Source organism: Gorilla gorilla, chromosome 1 (assembly GCF_029281585.2).
Source record: "Gorilla gorilla gorilla isolate KB3781 chromosome 1, NHGRI_mGorGor1-v2.1_pri, whole genome shotgun sequence".
Taxonomy (NCBI): domain Eukaryota; kingdom Metazoa; phylum Chordata; class Mammalia; order Primates; family Hominidae; genus Gorilla; species Gorilla gorilla.
In genome coordinates, this window is record NC_073224.2 from 99,062,379 (window position 1) to 99,078,553 (window position 16,175).

The following is a 16,175-nucleotide window of genomic DNA, read 5'->3' on the forward strand; positions in this document are numbered from 1 at the left end:
ACATGTGCAGGTTTGTTACACAGGTAAATTGGTTGTCTTGCAGGTTTGGTGTACAGATAATTTTGTCACCCAGGTAATCAGCATGATACCAAATAAGCAGCCCTTCCTTCCTTCCTTCCCTCCTTCCTTCCTTCCTTTCTTCTTTTTCTTTCTTTCTTTCTTTTCTTTCTTTCTTTCTTTCTTTCTTTCTTTCTTTCTTTCTTTCTTTCTTTCCTTCCTTCCTTCCTTCCTTCCTTCCTTCCTTCCTTCCTTCCTTCCTTCCTTCTTTCTTTCTTTCTTTCTTTCTTTCTTTCTTTCTTTCTTTCTTTCTTTCTTTCCTTCTTTCTGACAAAGTCTCACTCTGTCTCCCAGGTTGGAGTGCAGTGAAAAATCTTGGCTCACTGCAACTTCCACCTCCCGGGTTCAAGCGATTTTCTCGCCTCAGCCTCCTGGGTGGCTGAGATTACAGGCACCTGCCATGACGCCCAGCTAATTTTTGTTTTTTTTTTTTTAGAAGAGATAGCATTTCACCATATTGACCAGGCTAGTCTTGAACTCCTAGCCTCAAGTAATCCATCCGCCTCGGCCTCGCAAAGTGCTGGCATTACAGGAATGAGTGAGCCACCACACCTGGCCCCAATAGGTAGCTTTTCAATCCTCACTCTCTTCCCTCCCTCCACCCTCAAATAGGTCCCAGCATCTGTTGTACTCTTCTTTGTGTTCATATGCACTCAATGTTTAGCTCTCACATATCAGCGAGAACATGTGATATTTGGTTTTCTGTTCCTGTGTTAATTCACTTAGGATAATGGTCTCCAGCTCCATCCATGTTGCTGCAAAGGACATAATCTCATTTTTTTATAGCTGCATAGTATTCCATAGTGTATATGTAACACATTTTCTTTATCTGGTATACTGTTGATGGGCATCTAGGTTGATTCCATGTCTTTGCTATTGTGAATAGTGCTACAGTGAACATATGCATGCATGTGTCTTTACAGTAGAACGATTTATATTCCTTTGGGAATATACCCAGTAATGGAATTGCTTGGCCAAATGGTAGTTCTATTTTAAGTTCTTTGAGAAATCTCCAGACTGTTTTTCACAGTGGCTGAACTAATTTACATTGCCACCAACAATGTGTTAAGTGTTCCCTTTTCTCTGCAACCTCACCGGCATCTCATTTTTTGACTTTTTAATAGCCATTCGGACTGGTGTGAGATGGTATCTCATTGGGGTTTTGATTTACATTTCCCTAATGATTGGTGATATTGAACACTTTTTCATGTGATTTTTGGCTGCATATACATCTTTTTTGGAGAAGTGTCTGTTCATGTCCTTTGCCCATTTTTAAATAGGGTTGTTTGGTTTTTGCTTATTGATTTGTTTGAGTTCCTAGTAGATTCTAGGTATTAAACCTTTGTTGGATGCTCAGTTTGCAAATATCTTCTTCCATTCTATAGATTGTTTATTTACTTTGTTAGTTTCTTTTGTTGTGAAGAAGCTCTTTAGTTTAATTAGGTCCCATTTGTCAATTTTTTGTTTTTATTGCAATTGTTTTTGGAGTCTTGATCATGAAGGCTTTTCTTTGGCCAATGTCCAGAACGGTATTTCCTAGGTTTTCTTCTAGAGTTTTGTATTTGTCTTTTCTCACAATGCTGTAAAGAAATACCCAAGACTGGGTAATTTACAAAGGAAAGAGGTTTAATCGACTCACAGTTCCACATGACTGAGAAGGCCTCAGGAAACTTACAATCATGACAGAAGAGGAAGCAAACATGTCCTTCTTCACAGGGCAGCAGGAGAAAGAAGTGCCAAGCAAAGTGGGAAAAAAACCATCAGATCTTATGAGAACTAACTCACTATCACGAGAACAGCATGGGGGTAACCAGCCCCATGATTCAATTACCTCCCACCGGGTCCCTCCCACAACACATTGAGATTATGGGAACTACAATTCAAGATGAGATTTGGGTGGGGACACAGCCCAACCATATCAAATCTTTATAGTTTTAGGTTTTACATTTAAGAATTTGATCCATCTTGAGCTGATTTTTGTATATGGTGAAAGGTAGTTGTCCAGTTTCAATATTCTGCATATGGTTAGCCAGTTATCCCATCAGCATTTATTAGAGAGTCCTTTCCCCATTGCTTGTGTTTATCAGCTTTGTAGAAGATCAGATGGTTGTAGATGTATGGCTTTATTTCTGGGTTCTCTAATCCGTTCCATTGGTCTGTGTGTCTGTTATTGTAGCAGTACCATGCTGTTTTGGTTACTGTAGCCTTGTCATATAGTTTGAAGTTGTATAGTGTTATCCCTCCAGCTTTGTTTTTTTCTTTTTTTTTTTTTTTTTTTTTTTTTTTTGCTTGGGACTGCTTTGGCTATTTGGGCTCTTTTTTGGTTCCAAATGAATTTTAGATTTTTTTTTTCTAATTTTGTAAACAATGTCATTGGTAGTTTGCTAGGAATAGCCTTGAATCTGTAAATAGCTTTGAAGAGTGTGGCCATTTTAACAACCCTGATTCTTCCTATCCATGAGCATGGAATATTTTTTCATTTGCTTGTGTCATCTCTGATTTCTTTCAGCAGTGTTTTGTAATTCTTGCTGTGGAGTTCTTTCACCTTGTTGGTTAGTTGTATTCCTAGGTATTTTTTCCCTTTTGTGCAAGCCAGTATTCTCAAGTTCAATGGAAGTTTTATTTTTTAAACAGATGATCTAAGTAAGTCTGATATTACGCTTCTTTACCCCTCTCTGCTACTTTATTCCCAAAATATCTTTCCCATTTCCTCATTCTTTTACAGAGCCTCCTGCCTCATCACTGCTCTTTCAAGGGTGAAATAGCCACCCTCTATTTGGGTAACCAACTCTGCTCTGTTTCCTCACCTACAAAACGAGAAAGTTACCTCAGATGTACGCCATGATACACCAAGCCCATCTTCAACTGTTTTATACTTACAAAAGACAATAGTTGTTCTTTCCCATGAAGACAGTGTAGGGTGTCTGTGTTGGTCTTCTTGGGATAGCACAACAAAATGCCACAGATTGGGTGTCTTAAAGAACAAAAACTAATTTTCTTTTTTTTCGAGACGCAGTCTCACTCTGTCACCCAGGCTAGAGTGCAGTGGCCCCATCTAGGCTCACTGCAAGCTCTGCCTCCTGGGTTCACGCCATTCTCCTGCCTCAGCCTCCCCAGTAGCTGGGACTGCAGGCGTCTGCCACCACGCCTGGCTAATTTTTTGTATTTTTAGTAGAGACAGGGTTTCACCTTGTTAGCCAGGATGGTCTCGATCTCCTGACCTCGTGATTCACCTGCCTCGGCCTCCCGAAGTGCTGGGATTACAGGTGTAAGCCTCCGTGCCCGGCCCCCAAAATTAATTTTCTTACAATTCTAAAGGCTGGGAAGTTTAAGGTTAAGATGCCAGCAACATAAGTTTCATTCTGAGGCCTCTTCTCTTAGCTTGCACGCAGCTACCGTCTTGCTATGTGCTCACACGAATTCTTCTCGTGTACATGCAGAGAGAAAGAGCAAATTCTCTGTTGTTCTTTCTTTTTTTTTTAATTATACTTTAAGTTCTAGGGTACATGTGCAGAACGTGCAGGTTTGTTACTTACCTATACATGTGCCATGGTTGTTTGCTGTACCCTTCAACCCGTCCCTTCTTATAAGAACACTAATCCTATTGTATCAGGGCTCCACCCTTATGATCTCACTTAAAATTAATTACTTCTATAAAGGTTCCATTTCCAACTGTAATCACATTTGGCATTAGTACTTCAATATATGGAGTTTGGGCAGGACACAAACATTCAGTTTATAAATGTGCCCAAGCAAGGACAAGTGCTAATATAAGCCTCCTAATCTGTCACTTTTGTTATTGATCAAAAAGTCCCATTGATCAAAAAGTAAGTCATATGGTCATAACCAAATGCAAGTGGTAGAGAAATAGTGTCTACCTCTTTGCTGAGACAGAGTCACATTGCAAAACAATGCATACAAGAAGATAGGAACAAATTGGGAGCCTTTACTGCATGGATGTACCACATGGTTTTTGACCTGCACTTCCACTCTTGTAACTTTAAAAAAATTTAATTGATTTTTAATTGACGGATAAAAATTGCATGTATTTATGTACAGCATGATGTTTTCAAATAAGTATATGTTGTAGAATTGCTAGATAGAACTAATTAATATATGTATTGCCTCACATACTATCTTCCTATTACTTTTTAGTTTACAAGCACACAACCACACAAAATTATTTTTTACTAAATTTGCTTCCAAAATTAGGCTGCTTCAGAAGTTTTCAATCTCAGATCGTGGCTTTGACCTTCAGATATCCAACCTTTTTTTTTTTTTTTTTTTTTTTTTTTTCAGACAAAGTGTCACTCTGCTACTCAGGCCAGAGTGCAGTGGTATGATCATGGCTCACTGCGGCCTTGATGTCCCAAGTTCAGGTGATCCTCTTGCCTCAATTTTCCAAGTAGATGGGACCACAGGCATGCTCGCCATGCCTTGCTAATTTTTTAATTACTTCTGGAGATGACTCTATATGTTGCCAAGGCTAGTCTTGAACTCCTGGGCTCAAGTGATCTTCTTGCCTTGCCTCCCAAAGCACTGAGATTACAGGCATGAGTCACCATGCCTGGCCAGATATCCCAAACTGGCAATTTATTTCATGGTGAGTTTCACTTAAGACAATTCTTTCTTTCAAGTAGATGACTTAATTGGGACCACCTCAGTTTATCAAAAGATGATCTAATAACTAAAGAAAGTCAGCATCTTGATCCCTTTCCTTCCATGAAGGTCCTTGGACCCCTACATAAATTAGCCATACCCTAAATCATTAACTTTTGTGCTTTGCACAGCATAGAAATATAAGGACAAGGCAGTGGCTGTTGCCTAATGAAAGCAATGCTTTCTTTCATTGGCTAATCTCTTATCATGGGGACCATGATACCTCTATGTCAACCTAAAATAAACTAAAATAAACTATTAACATAGTCCCTTTCAGAGTGGCCCAATACCTTTTATTTTTTCTTTAACATAAATAACTGAATAAATATGTTACAAATACATCTGGTAAAACATTCCTACAATATCAAAGAATATGACAGTAAAAAGTAATCCTTTCACAACTGTTCCTGGACCTCTTGGTTCCCTTCATCAGAGGCTCCCACTCTTAGCAATATCTCATTTATTTTTCCAGAAATATTTTAGACTTACGTGATGTCATTGTATACATGCATGTTCTTTATTTTCACACAAATAATAACATACTATGTGCTACACTTCACTTTTCTATGAATATTATTTGAGAACGGTTTGATATAAATATGTATAGAACTGTAACATCTTTTTAATGGTTGCAAAGCATTCTATTCATGGATTTGCAATAGTTATCTTAATGTTAATGATTACCTATTGATGGAGATTTAGATGATCTCAAGTTGTTTTCCATGACACACAATGCTACAATAATTTTTCTTTTAGATGTCATTTCTTACATGTACAGTATGCCTGTGGAATTAATTCTTATAAATAAAATTTCTATATTCAAATTAGATACCTTTCTAATTTGATAGATATTGTCAAGGGTTACTCGTAGTTGTACAAAATTATAGTCCCTTAAGGACATGTCATAAACATGCTTGTTTATGACACACCAGCCACACAAAGTATTGTAAGTTTTGATTTTTTTGCCTGCTTCTCAATTGAGAAACATTACTGCCCTGTAGTTTTGATTTATGTTTCTGTTTATGGTGAGCTCTTTGTTCACATAGTTTCATCGTTTTACATTGGGGTTTTTATCTCATTCTTAGTGATTTGTGACGATCTGTTTATACTAAATATATTAGCTCTTTGTCTGAGGTATGAATAGTGAAAATGGTCCCCAGTCTGCAGTTTGCATTGCCTTTCATATTGAAATTCTTACTATAAAAATAATTATTTTTGTGTGGTCTAACATCAGTATCTTCTTTTATGGGTTCTAGGTTTGGTAACTTATTTTGGAAGGTCTTCCCCATTCTTAGGTGATAAAAAAAGTTCTCCTTTTTTCTTTTCTTTTCTTTTTTTTTTTTTTTTTTTGAGACAGAGTCTCACTCTGTCACCTAGGCTAGAGTGCAGTGGTGCGATCTTGGATCACTGCAACCTTAACCTGCTGGACTCAAGTGATACTCCTACCTTGGCCTCCTGAGTAGCTAGGACCACAGGCATGCACCACCGTGACTGGCCAATTTTTGTATTTTTTATAGAGATGGGATTTCTCCGTGTTGCCCAGGCTGGTCTCGAACTCTTGAGCTCAAGTGATCTACCAGTCTTGGCCTCTCTAAGTACTGGGATTACAGGTGTGAGCTACTGTGCCAGGCCCATATTTTCTTCTAGAATTGTATCACTTTATATTTAAGCTTAAATTTTTGATCCATCTGTTACTGGAAAGGGGTCTGGATCCAGACCCCAAGAGAGGGTTCTTGAATCTCAAGTAAGAAGGAATTCAGGACGAGTCCATACAGTACAGTGAAAGCAAGTTTATTAAGAAAGTAAAGGAATAAAAGAATGGCTATTCCATAGGCAGAGTAGCCCCAAGGGTTGCCTGTTGCCCATTTTTATGGTTATTTCTTGATGATATGCTAAACAAGGGGTGGATTATTCATGCCTCCCCTTTTTAGACCATATTGGATAACTTCCTGATATTGCCATGGCATTTGTAAACTATCATGCCACTGGTGGGAGTGTAGCAGTGAGGGCAACTAGAGGTCACTCTTGTTTCTATCTTGGTTTTGGTGGGTTTCTGCTGGCTTCTTTACTGCAACCAATTTGATCAGCAAGGTCTTTATGGCCTGTATCTTGTGCCGACCTCCTATTTCATCCTGTGACTTAGAATGCCTAACTGTCTGGGAATGGGGCCCAGTAGGTTTCAGCCTCATTTTACCCAACTCCTGTTCAAGATGGAGTTGCTCTGGTTCAAATACCTGTGACACATCCAGAAATCTTCTTGAATAGGTACTGAACTAGAATCTAATCTTTTTTTTCAGATAGCTATTTCATTATTTCTATGTGATTTATTTAATTATCTTTTTTAAGTAAAGTGATGCCTTTATAATACCCTGTGGTATTGTGATATAAGAAGAAATTATTTAATATATTTGGTCTTTGTCCCTAGTTCCTGACCCCTGAGCTCCTAAAACTCTAAGAATTCCTTGAGTGTTGAGTGTCTTTGGTATGCTAATGAGATGACTCTCAACAGAGGGGCTCCTGGATAGCTTCAATATGAGAGCTGGTTTTCAGAAACACCAACCTTGTGATTAGAGGGTTGGAACTTTAAGCCCCACCCCTGGACCTCTGAGGACAGGAGAGGGACTGAAGATTCATCTAACCACCAATTGCCAATGATTTAATCAATCATACCTATGTAATGGGACCGCTATAAAAATCCTAAACAATGGGATTTGGCAAGCTTGCCAGTTGGTGAATACATTAATGTACTGGGAGGGTAGAGCACCCCATTCCCTTGGGAACAGAAACTCCAGTGTTCAGTACACTTCCAGACATTGTCTTACCTAAACTTTTTCGTTTGGTTGTATATTTGTATCTTTTATAACATCCTTTGTAATAAACCAGCAAGAGTAACTGAAGTGTTTCTTCGAGTTCTATATAGCAAATTATTGAAACTGAGGAAAGAGTCCTGGGAATCCCCAATTTATAGCCATTTGGTCAGAAGGATATGAGGCCCATGACATATTATTGGCATCTGGGGTTGGGGGCAGTTTTGTGGGACACACCCCTTTACCTATGGGGTCTGCACTAACTCTGAGTAGTGTCAGGACTGAGTTTAATAGTAACTAGTGTCCTAAGAGTTGGAAAATTGACTGGTACGGGGAAGAAAAACCCCACACACACGGCAACAGAAGTGTTATGGATAAAAGCAGTTCAGCTATACTAAATATCTGATACTATTCAGATCTAACTTTGATGCCCTATTCTGTTTGTGTGTATGTCAGTGTGTGCATACGTGTGTTTGTGTGTGTGACTTGTATGCCTTCGCTTCATAACTACATTTTTTTCTTCCATCAAGGTTGTTCCCATCATGACTATGTTATTCTTACAGAACTTTTCTGGATATTATTGCTTATTTATTTTCCCGACAAACAATATAATCAGTGTCTCTCAACAAAGTAGTTTTGTTAGGATTCTCTTAAATTTTGAGATTAATTAAGGAAGAATTGACAGCTTTATAATGAGAAATGTTTCTATCCAAGAGTATGTCTACTTTTGGTAAATTTTGAGTCATAGTATTTTACAGTTTTACTTATATAGGCTTTCACCATTTCTTGCTAAGTTTACTCCTGAGATATTGATTAATTTTTGCTATGATAACTGATTCATCTAACAAGGGTACTTTTAGAGTGCAACCATAAAATTTAATTTTTTATCTTCCTCTTCCTACTGCCCATTCACACTCAGTCTTAGAGGATTATATTTTCCCTGACTCTGGTTGAAATCACAGGCAGGCCCATAGTCTATCCACTTACTCCTTGTATTAGTCGGTTTTCATGCTACTAATAAAGACATACCTGAGACAGGGCAATTTACAAAAGAAAGAGGTTTAATTGGACTTATAGTTCCACATGGCTGGGGAAACCTCACAGTCATGGCAGAAAACCAGGAGGAGCAAGTCACATCTTATGTGGATGGCGGCAGGCAAAGAGATAAGCTTGTGCAGGGAAACTCCTCTTTTCAAAACCATCAGATCTTGTGAGTCGTATTCACTATCACGAGAACAGCGCGGGAAAGACTTGCTCCCATGATTCAGTTACCTCCCACTGGGTACCTCCCACAACATGTGGGAATTCCAGATGAGATTTTGGGTGGGGACACAGCCACACCATATCACTCCTATATAATTTTAGGCAAACAACAACAAAAACATAGTTTCTCCAAAGAGCGCTTGTTCATTAAGCAGCTTTCTGAATCTCAAAGTTAAAGCACTCACCTCCCACCCACTCAGCTCAGACCCTCTTCAGGCCAGCCTTCTGCAATATGGAAAGGGTTCTGGCCAGATGTTTCTCTCTTTCCTCAACTTGCTTCTGTTTTTGAAACCCCCATGGTTGGCATTGATTTCCTCTGGCTCTGAAAAAGCTGACTCTCCAGGTTTGCTCGGTTGAGAAAATCAGCTCCTATTTTGGGGGTGTGTTTCTGGATTCTCCAGAGCCCCCCAACTATTAACATTACCTACCTGCATCTTGTGATGCAGGTGATTCATTCTTCTCCAGCTGAGCACTTAACATCTCTCTTCAGTTCCTAAGAATCTAAAGTCTTCTTCCTCTTCCCCTCCACCCTTATTTTGGAACCCTATACCTCTTCAGGAAGTCCTCTTGGCCAGATTTTGAAATGGCTTCAAGCTTTGCCTCTCTTCCACAGGGCTCAGATCCATCCACAAGAAACACTTGCACACCATTGCACCCACCTGTAAATATGCAGCTCCTGCCTCAGGCAGATGACCGTATCTCCCCTGAAATGAATGTTCCTTTATCTGCTTTTCAAGGCTCCTTAAGATTCTTCAGGCATGTGTCCACACAGGGCACTCCTCCCCACACCAAGCTGGCCTTAATATTGTCCTCCGATTGACTATAGGCTCCTCATCTCCCTTTTCTTAGAGCATTTACTTTAGAAAACTTGCAATTGTAAATTCTTTCTCTGCCTCTTTGAGATATAAATCTTCTCTTAGCCTCTTGCCAGTTTTACAACCCAGAAATGTCTATCTCTAAGACTTGGGAGCCAGCCCTTTGAAATGTAATCATCTAGAAAGATAGTGCCTCTATCTCCTGTATGGTAAAACTCTTAGAATTTATTATTTGATCTACCAATATTTCTTTCTAATTCTAGAATTCTGCTTTTATCTTTGTTAGTTATTGCCTTCTATTTTTGTTAGTTTGATTCTTTTGAACAAATTGGATATTGAGTCTTCCTTTTTTTCTTATATATTTGTATACGTATTCAGTTGCTTAAGACTTGCTTCCTTTAAATTGACAAATTATAGACATATGTCCATTTTTTCATAGTTTTGTTATGAATTACCAGTTCCATTATGATCAAGGAATATTATTTGTACCATGTTGATTTTTGGAATATTTTGGAGATTTTCTTTGTGAACCAATGTATCATCAGATTTTGTTATTATTCAAAAGTGCTTAGATAGTAGAACTATTTTTGAAGTCCATTTTAAAATAATTTCTTCAAGAATGAATTGCTGGAAACATATACACTAATTTAATACATGTTTGAATATGACTGACTGCCCCTTACTTATGCTTTAATGACAGTTTGTCTTGGTAGACAATTGTGAGGTCATTCCTTTCCTTGAAGACTAAACAAGCTAATTATAAAGAAGTTTTACCTTCTCCTTGGCAAACTAAATCAAAGTTAATTTTCTAGCACTGTTTTCTGTAAAGCCTAACAAAGTTGAAATATTGGCTGAGCTACTAGCAGTATTTTCCATGATTGGCAAACTGCATCTAAACTGGGAAGACTTTGACCACGATTATGTAAGCCTGATGGGAAGCACAACTGGGGTATCCCCAAATGCAATGTAACTCTTGAAATTCAGCATGTCTCTTGTAGTGGTGACCTCTGGAAGCTACATGCATACACTCATGGGTGTTACAAGCGATACTGATTTCTACAAAGCATGAAGCTTTTGAGCTGGGGTGGCCTCTATATACATCTATGTGGCATTGTTTCCTGAGGTTATTAATGGAGAACTACAAAATATCTCCTGGATCACTATGAGGATTCTCTTTAAAGACACAGCTGATACATCTATGCTAATATACTGCGTTTCTTGTTTTACATCTCTCCACAAAGCAAAATGGTGCAAGAGATGGCCTAGTTTGCCTTACGAATGTCAATATCCAGCTTAGCCCCAAGATCACTCCTAAAGACTAAGTGTTGCAAATATCAAACATTTAAAAATTAAGAATGGCTGCATAAAATCTAATACAGAAGAGCAATAAAATAAAATTAGTCATCAATGGTTAAAATATGTTATACATTAGGATAGTTAAAACAACATTGTACAGGTACATGAATAGACAAAGAGACAATAGAACAGAATAGAAAATCAAGAAACAGTTACCAGTTCATGAAGGGTTTGCCATTTGAAGTGGCATTTTAGATCAGTGGGAAAAAAAGAGTGAATTATTTTACTAACAACTAGTTGTGTTGGAATAAATAAGTAGCCATTTAGATGAAATACAATTGGATTACTCTTCTATATCTTATGTCTTACCAGCTGATTATACGTAGTTAAATCATGTCAAAATTTTAAGAGATAAAGCTTCCTTCTCTGAAATGAATTTTGTTTTATTTGCATTTCAGGAGAAAGTTCTGCCACTGATGAACCCAGGTGAGAACTCTTCCTAGTAAAAATTTTAATTCTAGAGGTCTCCTTCATTCAGTTTTAATTACCTACTGTACTCTGCTTGTACGTTGAGACTGAGGCTATGTAATTAACATGGTATCTTTCTATAATACTTACTCTCGTCTCTACTGCATTACATTTCTGCCACCAGGGCACTGTCTTAAGGTGGTCCACATGATCCTTGGTGTTATCTTGTATAGGATTACATACATTTAAATTAATATATAAATTCATATATTCAAGATTATTGAATACCTATAATGTATAAGTAAGTTTTTGTTAGATATTTAGAGGAATGAATGTACACACAAAATATGTATTTCCTCCAGGGACATACTGTGCTATAGGTATGTAGTACATGTCCAGAGTACAAGAACGAGTGAGAGAGATAAAGTAATGAGAAAAAGGCAGGCAAAGTTTTATGACAGTTTATAAGAAAAAAAAGATTCTGGAGCAATATCATTGTCTTATTTATAACTTTTGAAAAAGCCAAAGATAAGGAACAGAAGTTTTGGCCATATCAAAGTAGATAGTCTACACAAAGTGCCATAAAATCACCCAAGCAGAGAGCCATGGCTGCAGGGCTTCTACCTGCTCTCTCCTCAGCCAGTCTCCCCTCTGTTCTCACTCACTGCCCTGGGGACTATCATGCAGTTAATTCACTTTCTCACAGAGGGGCTTCCAGGCCAAATCCTCAAGAGTTCACCTATTCAAGCCCAACCCCAGACATGGAGGAGCTGCAGCCAGTGTATGTCAATGGTGAGTGTCTCCACTGGGAGGGGCTCTGAGGCTGAGTCAGAAAAGAAAGAGGAGACAGGAGCGGAGACCATTAGGTGGGTGGTGTAGCCACCCCAACACCCGAGGCCCAGCCATTCCCAATAAATAAATGACTCTCTCAGAATCATGTTGGGGTTGAGAGGAAGGATATAATCATTAAGCCAGGGTCTGGGAAGATGTGTATGAAGTGTGAACCCTGGGCCACCAACATCTGTGAACTCTTGTCTTCTCCCTGCAGTGGGCTCTGTAGATGTGGATGTGGTTTATTCTCAGGTCTGGAGCATCCAGCAGCCAGAAGGCTCAGGTGAGAAACTGCAAAGTGATTCTTGTCAGATGCATATTCACAGGAAAGTGATGCATTGTATGCAATAGGGGCTTTATTTATTTATTTATTTATTTATTTATTTATTTGTCTATCTATCTATCTGTTTTTGAGGAGCCTTGCTCTGTTGCCCAGGCTGGAGTGCAGTGGTGCAATGTCAGCTCACTGCAATCTCTGCCTGTGAGCTGATACAGGAAAGTTGCTTGATTTTCCTCTCTCAGACTCCTGAGTAGCTGGGATGAGAGGCATGCGCCACCACACCCAGCTAATTTTTGTATTTTTAGTAGAGACAGGGTTTCACCATGGCTGGATTCAAACTCTTGACCTCAAGTGATCCACCCGCCTCAGCCTCCCAAAGTGCTGGGATTACAGGTGTGAGCCACTGCACCCAGCCAGCAATAGAGGCTTTAATACATCACTTGCCCTTGATAGGAAATCTGTTGATCCAGGAGGGATCAAGAGACACCTGGAGGTAGGCTCTTGTGAAGAAAGCAAACTTAAAAAAAAAATAGGGTGATGGTCTAATGAGTCTTCATTTGAATCGGGTTAGATAGTCAGGGAGAATCTAAGATTCAAGGCAAAAGAAGGAAATCAGGCAAGAGTGAGCATGTCTAAAGTCCAAGAGGAATTCTCTCAGGTGAACAGTGTCATTAAAGTGTCTCTTTTGAAGGATCTGTAGTCTTCATATGGGATGGGAGGAATAACTGAATAAATCAACATGACCTAGAGAATTTTCACTTTGACATGTAGCTTTGCAGGAACTGCTGAGTTCTGCAGCAGTGCAGAGGAGTGTCCTTTAAGCTTCTGCTCCAGTGCCCTTAAAACTACAACGCTTATATCAACAACCCTAAAAGCTGTCCTTTGTTCTGTACTCCTGGTTGCCTCTGATGGAGCCAGTGGCTGTTGACAGCTTGGCTGATTTCCTGGTCAGTGGTCATCTAGCCACTCTCCTCTGAGCCTCTGAAGGTGGGTCCTCTGTCTGCCTTGCTTAGATTTGCCACTTCAACTTCCTATAGAGAGTTGATTACCCTATCATTCTCTTTCTCTATCTGACCAGCCTAGCAGAATCAAAAAGTGCAGTCACTTTCCAAGCCCTCTAGCTGTAAATCTTCAAGGGAAGGAAAGGGATGTCATCCCACTATGCCTACCTGGAAAAAGGGGAAAAGAAGCAGACATCACTAAGCAGCTCCTGCAACCAGACTCAAAATACTATGTGATTCAGAGTCTGTCTTCTGTTATCTATGCTTCTATTCCAATTTCCTTCTATGTAGTGAGGTGAACCATACGTGATTGGTTATCTCAGGAACATAGAGAAAGAACAGGAAACAGCCCTGACAGAATGCTGTAACAGAGAAGTCAAGAGGAAAAAATTATAAAGACAATGACCTATGGGAAGTTGCATTAGAGAAAGGAAGCGCTTTGTTAGTAAGTGCTGGTGGAGGGCTTGGAAGATGGATAGAGTCTTAGAAGGACTTCAGTATTAACAACTTTAAGAAAGGATTTTACAGAACAGGAGAAAATGGGATTCCACATACTAAGCATAGTAGTTCTATGTCCTGGGGCATAAAGTCTGGGAGTGAGGCCTAAGTAAGAATGCAAGAGCTCAGAACTATTACTTTTTCCTTAACAGCAAACATCAGGACACTTCTGGAGAACAAGGTGAGCTAGACACCTTGGAATTTCTTCATCTTTCCTTCCTCCCCCCTATTTATTTTCTTGATCACCTTGGTCTTTATTCCTGTGTGTCTCTCCCAGGACTCCCAAGTCATCTACTCTTCTGTGAAGAAATCATAACCCTTGGAGGAATCAGAAGGGAAGATCAACAGCAAGGATGGGGCATCATTAAGACTTGCTATAAAACCTATGAAAATGCTTGAGGCTTATCACCTGCCACAGCCAGAACGTGCCTCAGGAGGCACCTCCTGTCATTTTTGTCCTGATGATGTTTCTTCTCCAATATCTTCTTTTACCTATCAATATTCATTGAACTGCTGCTACATCCAGACACTGTGCAAATAAATTATTTCTGCTACCTTCTCTTAAGCAATCAGTGTGTAAAGATTTGAGGGAAGAATGAATAAGAGATACAAGGTCTCACCTTCATCTACTGTGAGGTGATGAGAACAGGACTTGATAGTGGTGTATTAACTTATTTATGTGCTGCTGGATACAGTTTGCTAATATTTTGTTGAGAATTTTTGCAAATATGTTCATTGGGAATATTGGCCTGAAATTTTCTTTTCCACTGTGTCTCTGCCAGAATGTTTGTATCAGGCTGATGCTGGCTTCATAGAATGAGTTAGGCAGGAGCCCTTCCTCCTTGATTTTTTGGCATAGTTTCAGCAGGATTGGTACCAGTTATTCTTTCTGCATCTTGTAGAATTCAGCTATGAATCCATCTGGTCTAGGGCTTTTGTGTTGGTTGGTAAGTTTTTTATTACTAATTCAACTTCAGCGCTTGATATTGGTCTAGGAGGGGTTTCTGTCTCTTCCTGGTTCAATCTTGGGAGATTGTGTGTTTCCAGGAATTTAGCCGTTTCCTCCAGATTTTCTTCTTTATGTGCATCGACTTGAGTGTAAACATAACTTATATGCACTGGGAAACCAAAAAATCTGTGTGACTTGCTTTATTGCAGCATTTGTTTTATTTTGGTGGTCTGGAACTGAACCTGCAATATCACCAAAGTATGCATATAGTTGCAAAAATGTGATTTTTGACTTAGTAAATATGAGTATTTGCAATAAACTATGATATTACTTTTGTAAGTATATAGAATAAAATGTAAATAATCTATGGATTTGATACTATCATATTTTCTTTTTTCTGTGAATGCACATTTTCCTTTTTTTCTTTCTTCCAACTTGTATTTTAGGTTCAGGGGGTACACGTGTGGGTGTGTTATATGGGTAAATTGCATGTCACAGGGGTTTGGTGTACAGATTACAGATTGGTACAGATTGTTACCAAGGTAATTAGCATTGTACTCAATAGGTAATTTTTCTCTTTCTTTCTTTTTTTTTTTTCTTTTTTTTTTTGACGGAGTCTTGCTCTGTCACCCAGGCTGGAGCACAGTGGCATGATCTTGGCTCACTGCAAGCTCGCCTTCTGGGTTCACCCCATTCTCCTGCCTCAGCCTCCCAAATAGCTGGGACTACAGGCATCCACCACCACCCCTGGCTAATTTTCTGTATCTTTAGTAGAGACGGGTTTTCACCGTGTTAGCCAGGATGGTCTCGATCTCCTGACCTCATGATCTACCCACCTCGGCCTCCCAAAGTGCTGGGATTACAGGCATGAGCCAACGCGCCCTCAATAGGTAATTTTTCAATCCTCACTGTCTCCTCACCCTCCACCCTCAAGTAGACCCCAGCGTCTATTGTTCTCTTCTTTTTCAAAGAAAAATTTTAAATTTTTGTGGGTATGTAGTAAGCGTATATATTTATGGGGTACATGTGATACGTAGTAAGTATATACATTTATGGGGTACATGAGATGTTTTGATACAGGCATGCAATGTGTAATAATCATGCCATGAAGAATGGGGTATCCATCCTCCCAAGCATTTATCCTTTGCATTTAAAACAATCCAGTTACATTAAGTTATTGTAAAATATAAAATTAAGTTATTACCAATTATAATTGTGCTATTAATAAGTAGGTCTTATTCATTCTTTTAT

At 39.0% G+C, this 16,175-nt stretch overlaps 1 protein-coding gene across 2 annotated transcripts in view; it reads left to right on the plus strand.

The window, feature by feature from the left end:
- The window catches only part of FCRL2 (Fc receptor like 2), a 31,629-nt gene extending 16,337 nt beyond the window's left edge, over positions 1-15,292 (plus strand). The window contains exons 8-12 of one of the 2 annotated variants that reach the window (XM_019024958.4): positions 11,356-11,383; positions 12,072-12,157; positions 12,414-12,479; positions 14,128-14,156; positions 14,253-15,292. In XM_019024958.4, coding sequence (XP_018880503.3) covers positions 11,356-11,383; positions 12,072-12,157; positions 12,414-12,479; positions 14,128-14,156; positions 14,253-14,291 — 248 coding nt within the window. In that variant the 3' untranslated portion in view covers positions 14,292-15,292. The remainder of the gene's footprint in view (positions 1-11,355; positions 11,384-12,071; positions 12,158-12,413; positions 12,480-14,127; positions 14,157-14,252) is intronic. The other variant, XM_063693845.1, reaches the window with a different exon arrangement.
- Positions 15,293-16,175: the final 883 nt, after the last annotated feature.